This window comes from Pelodiscus sinensis, chromosome 23, assembly GCF_052426305.1.
Source record: "Pelodiscus sinensis isolate ZL-2025 chromosome 23, ASM5242630v1, whole genome shotgun sequence".
Lineage (NCBI taxonomy): Eukaryota > Metazoa > Chordata > Testudines > Trionychidae > Pelodiscus > Pelodiscus sinensis.
In genome coordinates, this window is record NC_143074.1 from 221,216 (window position 1) to 234,365 (window position 13,150).

At 52.4% G+C, this 13,150-nt stretch overlaps 1 protein-coding gene across 1 annotated transcript; it reads right to left on the bottom strand.

Moving 5' to 3' along the window:
- Positions 1-1,417: 1,417 nt before the first annotated feature.
- Positions 1,418-12,925, bottom strand: LOC102450917 (lipocalin-like). Its single transcript, XM_006134762.5, has 7 exons — positions 12,657-12,925; positions 10,683-10,822; positions 8,035-8,111; positions 5,498-5,611; positions 4,982-5,083; positions 2,292-2,317; positions 1,418-1,581 (listed from the first exon to the last, which is right to left on the bottom strand). Exons 1-6 carry the CDS (start codon positions 12,753-12,755, stop codon positions 2,292-2,294), a joined length of 558 nt encoding a protein of 185 aa, XP_006134824.1. The 5' UTR covers positions 12,756-12,925; the 3' UTR covers positions 1,418-1,581.
- Positions 12,926-13,150: the final 225 nt, after the last annotated feature.

A 13,150-nucleotide genomic window follows, 5' to 3' on the forward strand; every position in this document is an offset into this window, starting at 1 on the left:
GCCAGCAAAACCAGCAGTGTAGATGAAGCCTGAGTGCCTACAACAAGCAGGAGCTGGAACAGGCTCCCAAAGGGGCCTGTGAATGCTTACCAGAGTTACAACATCACAAGCTCTACTGCCAGCTGCTACCATCTATGAGACTAGCTTGCAGGGAGGGGGGCTTGCAAAATACAGTACTCTCCTCATTCCTCAGGGAGAAGGATTAGATTAGAGTGGAAATTAATTGCACCTTGTAGCTAAACTGCCAGCTCAAGCCAGCCCTTTGAACATGACTCGGCCTCAGACCCAGGGCTCTGGTGAGCAAAACCCAGTTCACTATTATTCCATATACAATGTTCTATGACCACAGCTGCATCCCCCAGGCTGGGAGCTCAATAACTAACACAGGTCTGCACTGACCAAGTGGGTTGCAGAGAAGGGTTAGGCACATGAAAGGGACTTTTGGGTCGCTGAACTTAAGAACCTGAGGGGGGAAGGACACTGTACAGTCTCCTTGGGGTGGGTCTTTTACTCAAGGGTTATGTTTATGAACCCTGTTTGTGTTTTCCCAAATTAACACCATGAAGTTTCTTTTTGACACTCAGATTCTGTGTTTGTGAGTGCAGAAATACTGCCTCTCAGAGGTGCCCAGGAGCCGTGTGTAAGGATCCCAGGTTACTGGGTGGAAGCTTGAGCTAGTTCTGTGTTGAATTAAGGGAAAGGAGCCTCTAGACCAGGGGTGAGCAATAATTTTTGAAGTAGCCCCAGGTCACCCCAGAAGAGGCAGGGCCTAAACAGGAAGGGGCATGGCTACCCCACCCCCAGACCATGATTGGTCTGGGAGTGGGGAAGCCCCTTTGCCTGTCTTCCCACTAGGCACCCATGCCATGGAAGAGGCTTGGCATGCTCCCTCACCCCCAGGCCAATCAGGGCCTGGGTGGGGGGAGTGCCAGGAGCACACTGTGCTTTGAAGTGCTGCCTGATTGGCCTGGGGGCAGGAGAGCATGCAAAGCCTTCTCCGCTCTCCCCCCCCCCCCCCCCATGCCCTGCAAGCAGTGCGCGTCCTTTCAAAGCGCCACATGCTCATGGCAGGGCGGGTAGAGACTTCGTGCATTCTGCTACCCCCAGCCAATTAAGGCCTGGGGGCAGGGGACCATGCAAAGCCTTCTCCGCTCTGCCCCTGCCCTGCAAGCAGTACATGACGCCTGGAATTGCCACGTGCTGCTCTCAGGGCAGAGCAGATTGGGCGCGCTCCTGCACCCACAGGCCCCAATTGGCTTGGGGGTGGGTGAGCAGCAGGGCCTCTGTGGGCCAGATCCACCTCCACATTTGGCCCGGAGGCCCTTTTGCCCACCCCTGCTCTAGACATTGAACTCGTGCTGCTGATGCTGGCTCCACCAGGCAGGAGAGTTCCATGAGGAAGCAAGTGAGAAACAGGTTGGTGTTTTACATTTCAATTTTACTTGAGAGGAGTTGTTATACACAGAAGCATTAGCCCAGAAGGGCGTGAGACTACTACAGCTATTTGGGGAGGACCTGGCTGGTCAGTCAGCATGTCACTTTCTCTGAAGAAAACCTAGAATGGTGTCTTACAGCCTCTGCCTGGGAGGGAGGAGAAAGGAAATGCTGCTTAGACATCAGTGACCTTCCCAATGTTTATCCCCAGACCTGTAGGATAGCCAGCTGCCTTTCCCATAGTTGCTTAGCCCACTCCAGGACTTAGGGAGGCCCTGGGAGATGACAGAACCAGAAAGACCCAGAGGGTCTGTCAGTGTCCAGCAGCTCTGAACCCCTTTCTGTTCATTACATCCCAGTCCCATCTCTGCCACCAGGGATCCCACACATCCTTTAATGAGGGGTCAGATATTTGAGAGCTCCCGTTTGGGCGAAGGCAAATAAACATTGCCAGCTGTGATTTACAAGGCATTTAACACTTCCCACCCTGGAAGAAGATGCTGCTCTTGCTGGGAAAGGCTTAAATAGGTTCTCCTAACTTGGAGGTAAGCAATTAATTACTTCACCTGGAAATAAGGGCGGTATACACCTCTCTCTAGAGAGAGGATTTAGGAGGAGGGCTGAGCAGTCCTCAGGAAAAAAAAAAAAAAAATCTAGGAGAGCAGGTCAAGCTTAATTTTATGTTTCAATATTAAGGTAGACAAATCCTGAAAGAGGCTGGGAATGGCATGTGCTTCCTCTCTTGAAAAATAAAAAACAAAAAAATCCTCACACTCTGTATAACCACCTCTGTTGTGCTCTCCAGATTGCAGCAGTGGAAGAGAAGCCACAACCCCTTGCAAAGCAATCCTACTCACCTATGCAGCATCCGTCATGCATTTGTCTGGGGAGAGATACATACAGAAATCAGCTGACATAGGCACCTGCCTTTTGGAAGAACTAGTAGTCAGAACCATTTCGGGGGGTGAGGGGTGGGGACCCAGCATGAGAGCTGCTTAGTTCTTCTCTGGGCTATAAGCAAAGTGCAGGAAAGCCCAGCAAGGTGTGTAGTTCCTTTTCTCTTCTTTGCTGCTGCTTAATGCTGATCCAGTTTCACTGACCTGAGCTGGTGTGGGGCTACCTGGTTACCTACATCCCTCAGGTGAGTTGTGGGGCAGAAAGCCTTCTCCACAGCCCCCACAAAAGGGCTATGAGAGCAGAGAAAGCCAGTCTAACAGCATTTCCTGCTGTCAAGGACCAGCTGTCAGTGGGTGTAGCAAGCAGCTGGCATTTGTTTAAAGGTATGCTGGAGCCTCTTCTGTTCCCATTAAAAAGACACAAGCACAATTAAAGGTCACTGTTCAATGCAGGATTGGAATAGCAAAGGGCTGCAGATCATGACAGCAGAGCTGTGCATGGGGCAGGGCTGGAATAGCAGGGGTCAGGATGGAGGGACAATGACAGAGGGGCTAGCAGGGGTGTTGCTGTGTTTTGCTACTGCAGGATGCTTTGCAGTTTTCCCACACTTTGCTTCCCCCTGAGCCACTCCCATTAGTCCAGGGCATTGCTGGGCTAGGTCCAGGGAGCAGGGCATGGCCTGCCTCCTTCCCAATGGGTTTGCTCCTTTACACTTATTTGGTGACTAGAGGTCACCGCTATCCCATTCCTCAAGCCTATGGCAGCTTGGGCTCAAAGTTATAGCAGAGTGGCCGATGATCTGAAGCCTGGGCAGTGCCATAGAAAGGCTATTGGGAAAAGACCTAGGGAGCTGATGGGTTTTTAAGGCAGGACTGTTTCACACAGGCTGGTCCTCACGGCCATGTCCCCCGTGCAGGTTCGTTCTCAGCCTGGGGAGCATACATGAGTGTGCCTGTCCTGAGCTCCATCCCAGTACAGCCAGTGGTCCCCCCCACCATTCCCTCCCAGTTCCAGGCTCCTGACCTTCCCTCACTTGAGTGCAGTTCTCATCCCCCCTCTGTTTGGGGCACTAAGCCTGACCAGCCCTCAACAGCTGCAGACTTTATTTCCATCCAGAGGCCTCCATTGGCTAGGCTCCTTCTTGGGATGGGTTTAGCCCATAGCCCCAGCATATGAACTGTTGGTCTGAGACCCTGGAATAGAAGATGGGAAGTGAACATCTATTCAGCTCAACTTGTTGGGAGTGGGCCAGGAACCAGTGTGCCATGCCAAGTACCAAGCCTGCAATGGAAGGGTAAACTGGGTGACCTCCCCTTGAGATCCCAGTCCAGGGGCTCGTCTATACTGGCCCCTTTTCCGGAAGGGGCATGTTAATTTCAGAGGTCGTAATAGGGAAATCCGCGGGGGATTTAAATCTCCCCCACGGTATTTAAATAAAAATGTCCGCCGTTTTTTTCCGGCTTTTAGAAAAGCCGGAAAAGAGCGTCTACACTGGCCCCGATCCTCCGGAAAAAGCGCCCTTTTCCGGAGGATCTTATTCCTACTTATTCAAAGTGTAGACGTAGCCCCGGAGTGTTGTCCTCTCACAAGTTGCCCCTTTGACTGCACCAGTGTGACACAGGTAACCTGAGAGAGGGTTAGCAAGATTTGTCTGTTGTCCTGGGGCAAGTGCAGGTGGCCACGTGCTCTAGGAAAATCCCTCCCTTGTCCATCTCATCTGCTTCCAACGTATTCAGTGAGCTGAGCTCCCATGGAACAGGGACTGGGGGCTGCCAGCAGTGCTGGCCGGAGCCATTCTGGCGCCCCAGGCAGGAACGCTCTCGCCCGGGCGGAGGGGGCACTCCACGGCCTGGGCAGCAGCTCCTGCCATGCCCCACGCAGCCACCAGAGTCATCTGCATGGCCCGCCCCTTAATCCGGCCCTGACTGCCAGACTTGCTGGCAGTGAGGAAACAGTGGTGCTACCTTTGGCCCAGATTCCTGAGCCTGGCCTCCTTCCCACTGCAGGGAGGCTAAACTCAGACCCAGAAGAGTCATCATTCAGTGGAGGGTTTGGAAAGAGCTGAACCCTGCAGTCTCCCAGGACACAGCTACTTACTCCCCTGGCTCTGTACCACGGTCAGCGAGAGCAGCAGTAGTCCAAAGCGTAAGTCATCCCCTTGGCAGAGCTTGTGGCCTTAGCCCCTGCAACATCCCTTCACATTCAGTCCTAACCTTGCACAAGCAGTGAGTTTTCATTGCTCAGGCAAGCTGGGAGCATGGCCTGGCCATAGGTGCACAACTCACTCTCCTTCCACTCATGGTGCACGGCCAATGCTCCCAAGCAGATCTGCAGTTTTCCCTCCGATTCAGAACAGTGGACACAGCATCCATCAGGGCTGGAGTTAATGGGTAATTAAAGGGAGGTTCACAGTGCCATGGAGGTTCAGGGGCATTGAGCTCCCTCCATTTCCAATCAAGACCATGGGGGCAATTCTAGGAGCCTCTCTTTGGACTTATATGGCCAGATTGAGGTACCTAAATAGGAAAAGGCTGGGTTAGGAACACAGCTGGAAGCAGCTTGTATTACACAGAGGCTTGCCAAGTGCACCCTAACCCTCATGTTCTCCCACTCTTATCTCTTGCCTTGTTTACTTACAGCTTGTTCTTACCAGTTTTTGGCAGGAGGAGAATAGCATCCTCTGGGAGCCCCTGCACCATGGAGAACTGGGAGAACTTCTCAAGCAATTCAGGGTTCAGTTCCTTAGTTCTGCCTGCAGCCAGGGAAGAAAAAAACCTCCAGATGAGAGGGAGTCCCTCCCACTATAATCAGCCCCTTCCATGACAGCCTGTGTTAGCCATAGGCTAACAGAGTCTGTGTCCATCAGCCTTGCCAGCAAACCCTTTCTGTGCATCACAACCAGCCTTGCCTCAGCCAGTAACACAAGAGCTACTGCCCTGCCACTGGGCTCAGGGCAGAGCCTCTGGTTCCGCAGAGGGATGAGCCCCCACTCCCTCTAGACAAATCCTACTGAAATTCAAAGCAGGGACATGTGGAGTGTGAGCACTGTCTCTCAGATGGGGTGGGGGACAGAGGGCCACAAGGGAGCCTAAGTGTCTGCCAGCAGAGTTCTCCAATGTGCAGGGCAGAAGTGCCACCATGGGCCTCAGATCCAGGTGCCATATACCATAGAGAGTCACCATGGTGAAGGAGTCGGTGCCCTTGAGCATCTTGGTATGCAGCAGGGCATACTCGTTGTAGTTGGTCTCCACCACACGGATGTCATGCTGGCTACCCGAACCTGCAGGATGCATGGACAAAGGTGCAGGGTAAAGATGAGCAGGCAGAGATACTAGCGCATATGTGGAGTGGGGGCCCCCTCCCCCCAAGGCCTGATACCCCCAGCTGAGTGGGGCTCCTCCACCCAACCCTGCTGCCCCTCAGCTGGTATAAACAGGCAAGGACTCCAGTGGAGTAGAGCTGATTTATGCCAGCTGGTAGGTAGGCCATGCCCCGATTCTGAACCCAACATTCCTCTCGTCGGGTGGTTTGTCCCCCATCTGGTACCAAGAAAAAACTGCCTGTCATTTTGTCCAGTATTGGACTGGCGGCACCATTTTGAAGAGCATGTGGTTGGCCACTGGCTGGAGCAATGTAGTGAGCTCTTCAGAATGGCACCCCATCTGCAGTATGATTTTGCATGCACCAAGCAAGATTTGGCTCTAGAGCTCCAATTTGACCTCCTAAGAGGAGAGTTAGGTGCCCCTTGCTCAGCCAATTCAAATTCTCCAATCACTCTGCCAAATGTTCAGACAGAACAGAGGAGGGGTTCCTCAGTGGTGACTTGTAGATAGTGGCCTGGTTACTTGTCAAAGCCACTTCAGAAAACTGCCGAGATGACAAACTTGGGGCTCCGATTAGCCAAAGTGCCCTGCACCCCCCAGCTCCCACTGACTTCTCAGCGCTCATACCCTGAGTCAGGCCATGGCAGAGTCCAGTTCAGAGAGAACAGGAATCCAGCCCTGGATTCATTCTGGTGCCCTCTGCCTTGGCAATGGCATTCGGACACCCAGCACAGGAGCCTTGCCAAGCTGAGATTTCAGCCAGCAGCTCCTCAATCTCTTTTCTTGCACAGTTAAGTGCTAACAGCACTTAATCCTTGTGCTAAATCTGCTCCCCTTTGGGCTGGCCTGGAGCTGGAAGGTGCCTCTCAGAAGAAAGCGCTGGATTTATTTATCTAATGACTCCCGATAAAGAGGCCAACTGTCCTGTTCTCAGCTGCTTGGCACTGCCCAGAGGGCTGTGTGCCATGGCAGGATAGGATGCTGCAATGGAGCCAATGCTGCAAATCATAGAATACTAGGACTAGAAGGGACCTCAAGTGGTCATCAAGTCCAGTCCCCTGCCCTCATGGCAGGACCAAATACTGTCTAGACCATCCCTGATAGACATTTATCTAACCTGCTCTTAAATATCTCCAGAGATGGAGATTCCACAGCCTCCCTGGGCAATTTATTTCAGTGTTTGACTACCCTGACAGTTAGGAACTTTTTCCTAATGTCCAGCCTAAACCTCCCTTGCTGCAGTTTAAGCCCATTGCTTCTTGTTCTATCCCCAGAGGCCAAGATGAACAAATTTTCTCCCTCCTCCTTATGACACCCTTTCAGATACCTGAAGACGGCTAACTAAACTAAACAAACCCAATTCTTTCAGCCTTCCTTCATAGGTCATGTTCTCTAGACCTTTAATCATTCTTGTTGCTCTTCTCTGGACCCTCTCCAATTTCTCCACATCTTTCTTGAAATGCGGTGCCCAGAACTGGACACAATACTCCAACTGAGGCCTAACCAGCGCAGAGGAGAGCAGAAGAATGACTTCTCGTGTCTTGCTCACAACACACCTGTTAATGCATCCCAGAATCATGTTTGCTTTTTTTGCAACAGCATCACACTGCTGACTCATTCAGCTTGTGGTCCACTATAACCGGTAGGTCCTTTTCTGCCATACTCCTTCCTAGACAGTCGCTTCCCAGTCTGTATGTGTGAAACTGATTGTTCCTTCCTAAGTGGAGCACTTTGCATTTCTCTTTATTAAACCTCATCCTGTTTACCTCTGACCATTTCTCCACTTTGTCCAGATCATTTTGAATTGTGACCCTGTCCTCCAGAGCAGTTGCAACTCCTCCCAGTTTGGTATCATCTGTAAACTTAATAAGCATACTTTCTATGCCAATATCTAAATCGTTGATGAAGATGTTGAACAGAGCCCGTCTCAAAACAGACCCCTGCGGAACCCCACTTGGTATACCTTTTCAGCAAGATTGTGAACCATTAATAAATACTCTGAGTACTGTTATCCAGCCAGTTATGCACTCACCTTATAGTAGCCCCATCTAAGTTGTATTTGCCTAGTTTATTGATAAGAATATCATGCGAGACCATATCAAACGCCTTACTAAAGTCTAGGTATACCACATCCACCGCTTCTCCCTTATCCACAAGACTCGTTATCCTATCAAAGAAAGCTATCAGATTGGTTTGACATGATTTGTTCTTTACAAATCCATGCTGGCTGTTCCCCATCACCTTGCCATCTTCCAAGTGTTTACAGATGATTTCCTTAATTAACTTGCTCCATTATCTTCCCTGGCACAGAAGTTAAACTAACTGGTCTGTAGTTTCCTGGGTTGTTCTTATTTCCCTTTTTATAAATGCATGCACTCACGTGGGCTGGTATAGCTGAATCGACCTGGCTGGTCTGTCTTGATGAAAAGACTGTTCCTCTTCTCACATTTATCAAGCCTGGGTCAGCGTGTGAGAAAGACAGAGAACAAGAAGGTTACCGGCCTGTGGCAGGGCCCCAACATACCCATTGTCCCCAGCAGTTGGAGGGGGATCCAGCTGGTGGGCAGTGCCTGATGCCTGGCTGGGCTTTCTTCCTGCTCCTTACATGTGCGCCTGGTCTCATCTCAGCCTTGGAGCGCCTCTGGATTCCATGCTGCCACTAGCACAAGGCAGAGGAGCCCCAGGACTTGGGAGAGACATGGGTGTCTCCTGCACTCTGGCACCTAAGCCTTCAACTCCTACTGGCTTCAGTGGAAGGTAGGGACAGTCAGTACCTTGAAGAGAGAGTGTGCGTGGGCCCCCTACAGTCACTGGCAACAATTTCTCCAAACTGTTCTTGCGCAAGAGGCCAGTGGAGACAGGCAATATGAAGTTATTGCGCAAGAAGCCCTATCGTTAAAATGGCCATCAGAGCGTTCTTGCGCAAGAGAGCGTCTACACTGGCATGGATGCTCTTGCACAAAAGCACATGCCAGCGTAGACGTTCTCTTCTGGAAGAGTTTTTGCACAAGAAGCTGCCAGTGTAGACGTAGCCTTTGTCTCCCAGGCCTCCCCTATGGGCTAAATTGAGGTGGACCGACCTCTACCTGCTACCTTAGCACAGCTGCAGCTCTCACTTCCAGTCTCTCTCAGCCCCCCGCCAGCCCAGCTGGGGCTACATGGAATGGAATGCTCCTTTGCAGGTGTAGCAGAGGGGACTTCCCTTGGCTGTCAGGCTCGGGTGCTACAGGTGGGCAACTGGGACTGAGCCAGTGTCTTTGCATGCAGACTCCCTTGTCCCTAATAATGCAGAGCAGCAGGAGGGAGGCTTGTGCTGAGACTGACGGGACCGGCTGCTCTGTCCCTTTAAGAAAGCAGAGTGGCAGCACGGGGAGGGTTGTCCTGAGACTCAATGGGAGAGCAGAGATTGAGCCATCATCTTTGCAGGCTGGCTCCTCTGTCCCTTTAGAAGCGCAGAGCAGCGGCGGGGGGGGGGGGGGGGGGAGGCAGGGGTGATCGAGTAGTCGATAGTGCTACCCGATAAGGGTTTATCGGGTAGTTGACTACTCTACTGCTCTTTCACATCCTTACACAAGAGCCCAAGTCAGGACTCTCCAGCACTAGTCCAGGAATCTGTTCAGACACCAGCTCACTAAGATCAGCTCTGCTCTGGCAGAAGTACTGTGCTTGAACCCCAACCCTCGCTGCTGGATACCAAGACTCTTTGCCAGCAGACGGAGATCTAGACCAAGTCTCCATGTTGGATGTCACCCATCCCCCACCCAAGCAGGCAGAGTCACATCAGCCCTTACTGTCCCTGTTACTGGCTCCTACAGCACCCTCCAGAGAGCTAGGAAGCCATCCCACCACCGGACATCCCTATCACATGGCAGGGATAGAAAAAAAATCAAGGAATCAGGACTTCTGTGACCAATTGCCAGCTCTGACACTGACTCACTGTATAACTTGTCCCATCCTGTCTCTGTGCCTCAGTTTCCCTCATCTGTGAAATAGGTTGACCCTGTCTGACTTCACAGCTGTGGGAGCTAATTGGCTTCAGTGTGCTTTGAGATCTTTGGGTGGAAGGTCGAAGTGTTCTTCAGGACTCTACAGGACAGCTTTCTATCTAACCCACTACACCCTCTGTGGGCAGCAGCTCCCACACACAGTAGTTGAAACAGCCTACTGGGCTAAGCCAGGACCCATTGTTGAGAGGAGCAGTGGGGTGGAGAGCCAGTGGGAATCCCAGAGCTGGGACTATCAGAGGCAGGGTATTCCAGGGAAACCCACCCCTTGCTTCTCATGGCAGGGACAGGCTGCATGCCTGGCAGCTCTCCGTGTACCAGGAAGGGGTAGCCATGCTCTCTAAGGACACCTGTCTGGGGCTTGCTGCTTGGGCAGGTCTAGACTGTGACTGACATTCCAGAAGCAGAGTTGTAACTAGCTAATTTGGCACCTGAGGCAAGACCGTCCTCAGCATGGGTAGGGGTGCTGACATGGCGTGAGGCACGAGCAAAGAAAGCATGGTAGCGGTCTTCTCTGCACCCCCTCAGCTATGCGCCTGAGGCAAGTGCCTCATTCGCCTCACTCTTTTTACGGCCCTGCCCAGAGGTTCCAAGAGGGCTGAGCCACAGGCAGCCAGATCCCACAGAGTCTGGTCATCTCAGGGTAGCCTGGTTTCCCCTTGTTTGGGGCACTTGCACCCCAGAGGTGCTAGGAGTTGCTGCATTCCATGAACCCAAGTCCCAGTGTGGAACAAGGAGAAGGCAGCTTGTACCTATCTCCCCGCACCTTTGCCACTGCCCAAACCCACAGGCAAGGAGCACCAGAACCCGCTGTCCATGTCACGATGAGGCCAGGACCTCAAGCCCACTTAGGATCTTTCTGTGATTGGTGTGGGGAAGGAGTCAGGAGTGTCCCTTGTGAGGGTTCCTCCCCACAGCCATCAGGGCCCTGGGAAGGGTGCAGGACGAGCCTTTGTGAAGTAGGGACGGTGAGTATCCTTCTCCCTCAGACAGGCAGTGCTGCCAGTGACAGCGACTGCCTTACTTGGGGTAGGTGGAGGTGATATCCAGGTTTCCGTCTGCTGAGGGCATGATGACCGTGGTGCACATCCTCAGCACCTGCTTCTTCTCCTTGAACCACCTGGAGCTGGAGGCCAGGCCGATGCTGTACCACTTCCCTGTGAACTGCACACAACCTCCAGTCACCATGGGCACTGCCAGAGTGGTGCAGTGAGCCCCAAGCACTGCTAGAGTGGCCCCAACATGGGTGTGTTGTGCCCTGGGCACTGCCTGAGTAGCCCTAACTTGCACACAAGTTCCTGGTCCGGCCCCAGAACTGACCTTGGCATAGCAAACCTAGGGCCCTGCCCTGGGACCAACCTGGGCACAGCAAGCCCCTGGCACTGACAGCACAGGCCTAATATGGGCACAGAGAGCCTCAGGCTCTGCCCCAGGCCAGGTCTGCATGCAGTGACCTTGGAGCAAGCTCCAGGCAGGACCTGGGTGCAGCCAGCACTGGGCCTTGGGCCAGACCTGCACACAGCAAGCCCTGGGTCCTGTCCCAGGACCAAACTGGGCACAGCAAGCTCTAACCAGGACAACAGCTTCAGAAGAAGGTGTGAGAGCCTTTCTATTGGCTGATTGTTTGGAACAACACACCCACTGGCCATAATTCTTTATCCCTGCACAGCTAGGGGCTGGCCAATGCATTGCAGTGGGAGGGGTCTGACCTCAGTCCAACACTCATTCCTCAACTGAGAGGCACACCCCTCTTTAGGGGGATGAAGAAAAACATCTGTGAAGCACAGCTGATCCAGGCAGCCTGCTGGTGACCAGTAAGGGAGTATCACCCAGTCCCACTCTGCCTCCAGTTCCAGTTCCACTCCAGCCCCAGCCCCCTCCATACACAACCAGTTACCCACACTAATTGGACTCTGCCAGCAGAGGCAAGAAGAGCAGCTGCTGCTGGAGCAGCACTCAGAGATGGCTCCCACGGGGGAGGCACGGGGGGCTCCTATTTTCTGCCTCCTCATTCTTCATCCTGCCCTGTCACCTCCCCACCCCACAGTATAGCTCCACATCCCCCATCCTTCCTCTGTCACCTCTTCAACCCCACAGTAGAGATGTTAACATGCATGTATTCAGGAAATGTGAAGGTGTATAGCTGCTTAAAAAGCTGACTCCCTGCAAGCACTGTCTTCCCCCCCCCCCTCAGAGGGGAGGGGGCTGCATGTAACTATGAAGGTTAACTAATGAGTCTAGGCTCATCAGTTTATCATTTACACTATCACATCCCTACCCCACAGTGCAGCTCCCCATCCTGTCCCTGTCATCTCCCTACCCCACAGTGCAGATCCGCATCCCTCATCCTGCCCGTCACCTCCTCACCCCAAAGTGTGGCTCTGCCTCCCCCATCATGTCCCTGTCACTTCCCCAGCCCCCACAGTGCAGGTCCCACTACTCTATCCTGCTCCACTCATCCCTCTACCCCAGGAGGATTGGTCCCCATCTCCCAACCTCACTAACTCAGAGGGGCACTAACCAGGTAAGGAGGAGCACAATTGACAAGTTTGGTGATCACTAGTAGAAATATGAACAGTCTCAACACATCAGTAAGAAATGCCTAATCTTTATGGATTCCTCCTAAGAGCCTGGTCTTAAAAAATACCCTCCCTTTTCAACCTGACCACCCTAATCAGGATCAAGATCCATCCCTGCCTCTGCAAAGAGAGCCACAAGCAGTCCTGGAGCACCTCAAAGCCCAACAAATATATATATATATATATATATATATATATATATATATATATATATCACGAGCTTTTGTGGGCAATACCCCCTTCTTCAGAGCAGTGGGTTTTGCTCATAATTCTATATATTTTTGGAAATCTCTTAGGTGCTACAGGACTACTACTTTTTAAAGTTACAGACTAATACAGCTACCCCTTTGAGAATCTGCAAAGAGAAAGAAGGGAGCCAGTCCTCTGGCAGTGGGCACACACAAGATGGGCCAGATTACCTTCTCCAGCTGAAAGTCAGGTTGCACAGGGACTTCCTCCTGTCCATGGAGAGCACGGAGCAGGGCCAGCCCTAGAAGGCTGAGCAGCACAGCTTGCATGTTTCTGTCTCTTTCCTCCCCTGTAGCCCTTCCAAGCTAAGCTCACTGCAGAGCTCAAGAAGAGAGGCAAGCTGTGTATGAGCAGGAGCCACGGCTGAGCCCCCTATTTATTGGCAGGCAGCTGATATCCCCAGGTGGGAAAACATAACACTAGCAAATGCCAGCCCTCATCTCTCCCCTGCTGAGCTGGGTTATGCAAGAGGAAATGAGCCAGAGAGCAGGCTCTGCAATGCAAAGGTCAGGCTGGGGGCTGGGCACCCACAAACTGCTCCCTGCTGTGGACGCTCACAGCAGAAACATCTGAAGAAGTGGGTTGTACTCACACAAGCTCATGACACCAGCTACATGTTTTGTTAGTCTTTACGGCGCTGCTAGACTGTTGGTTGTTTTTTAAG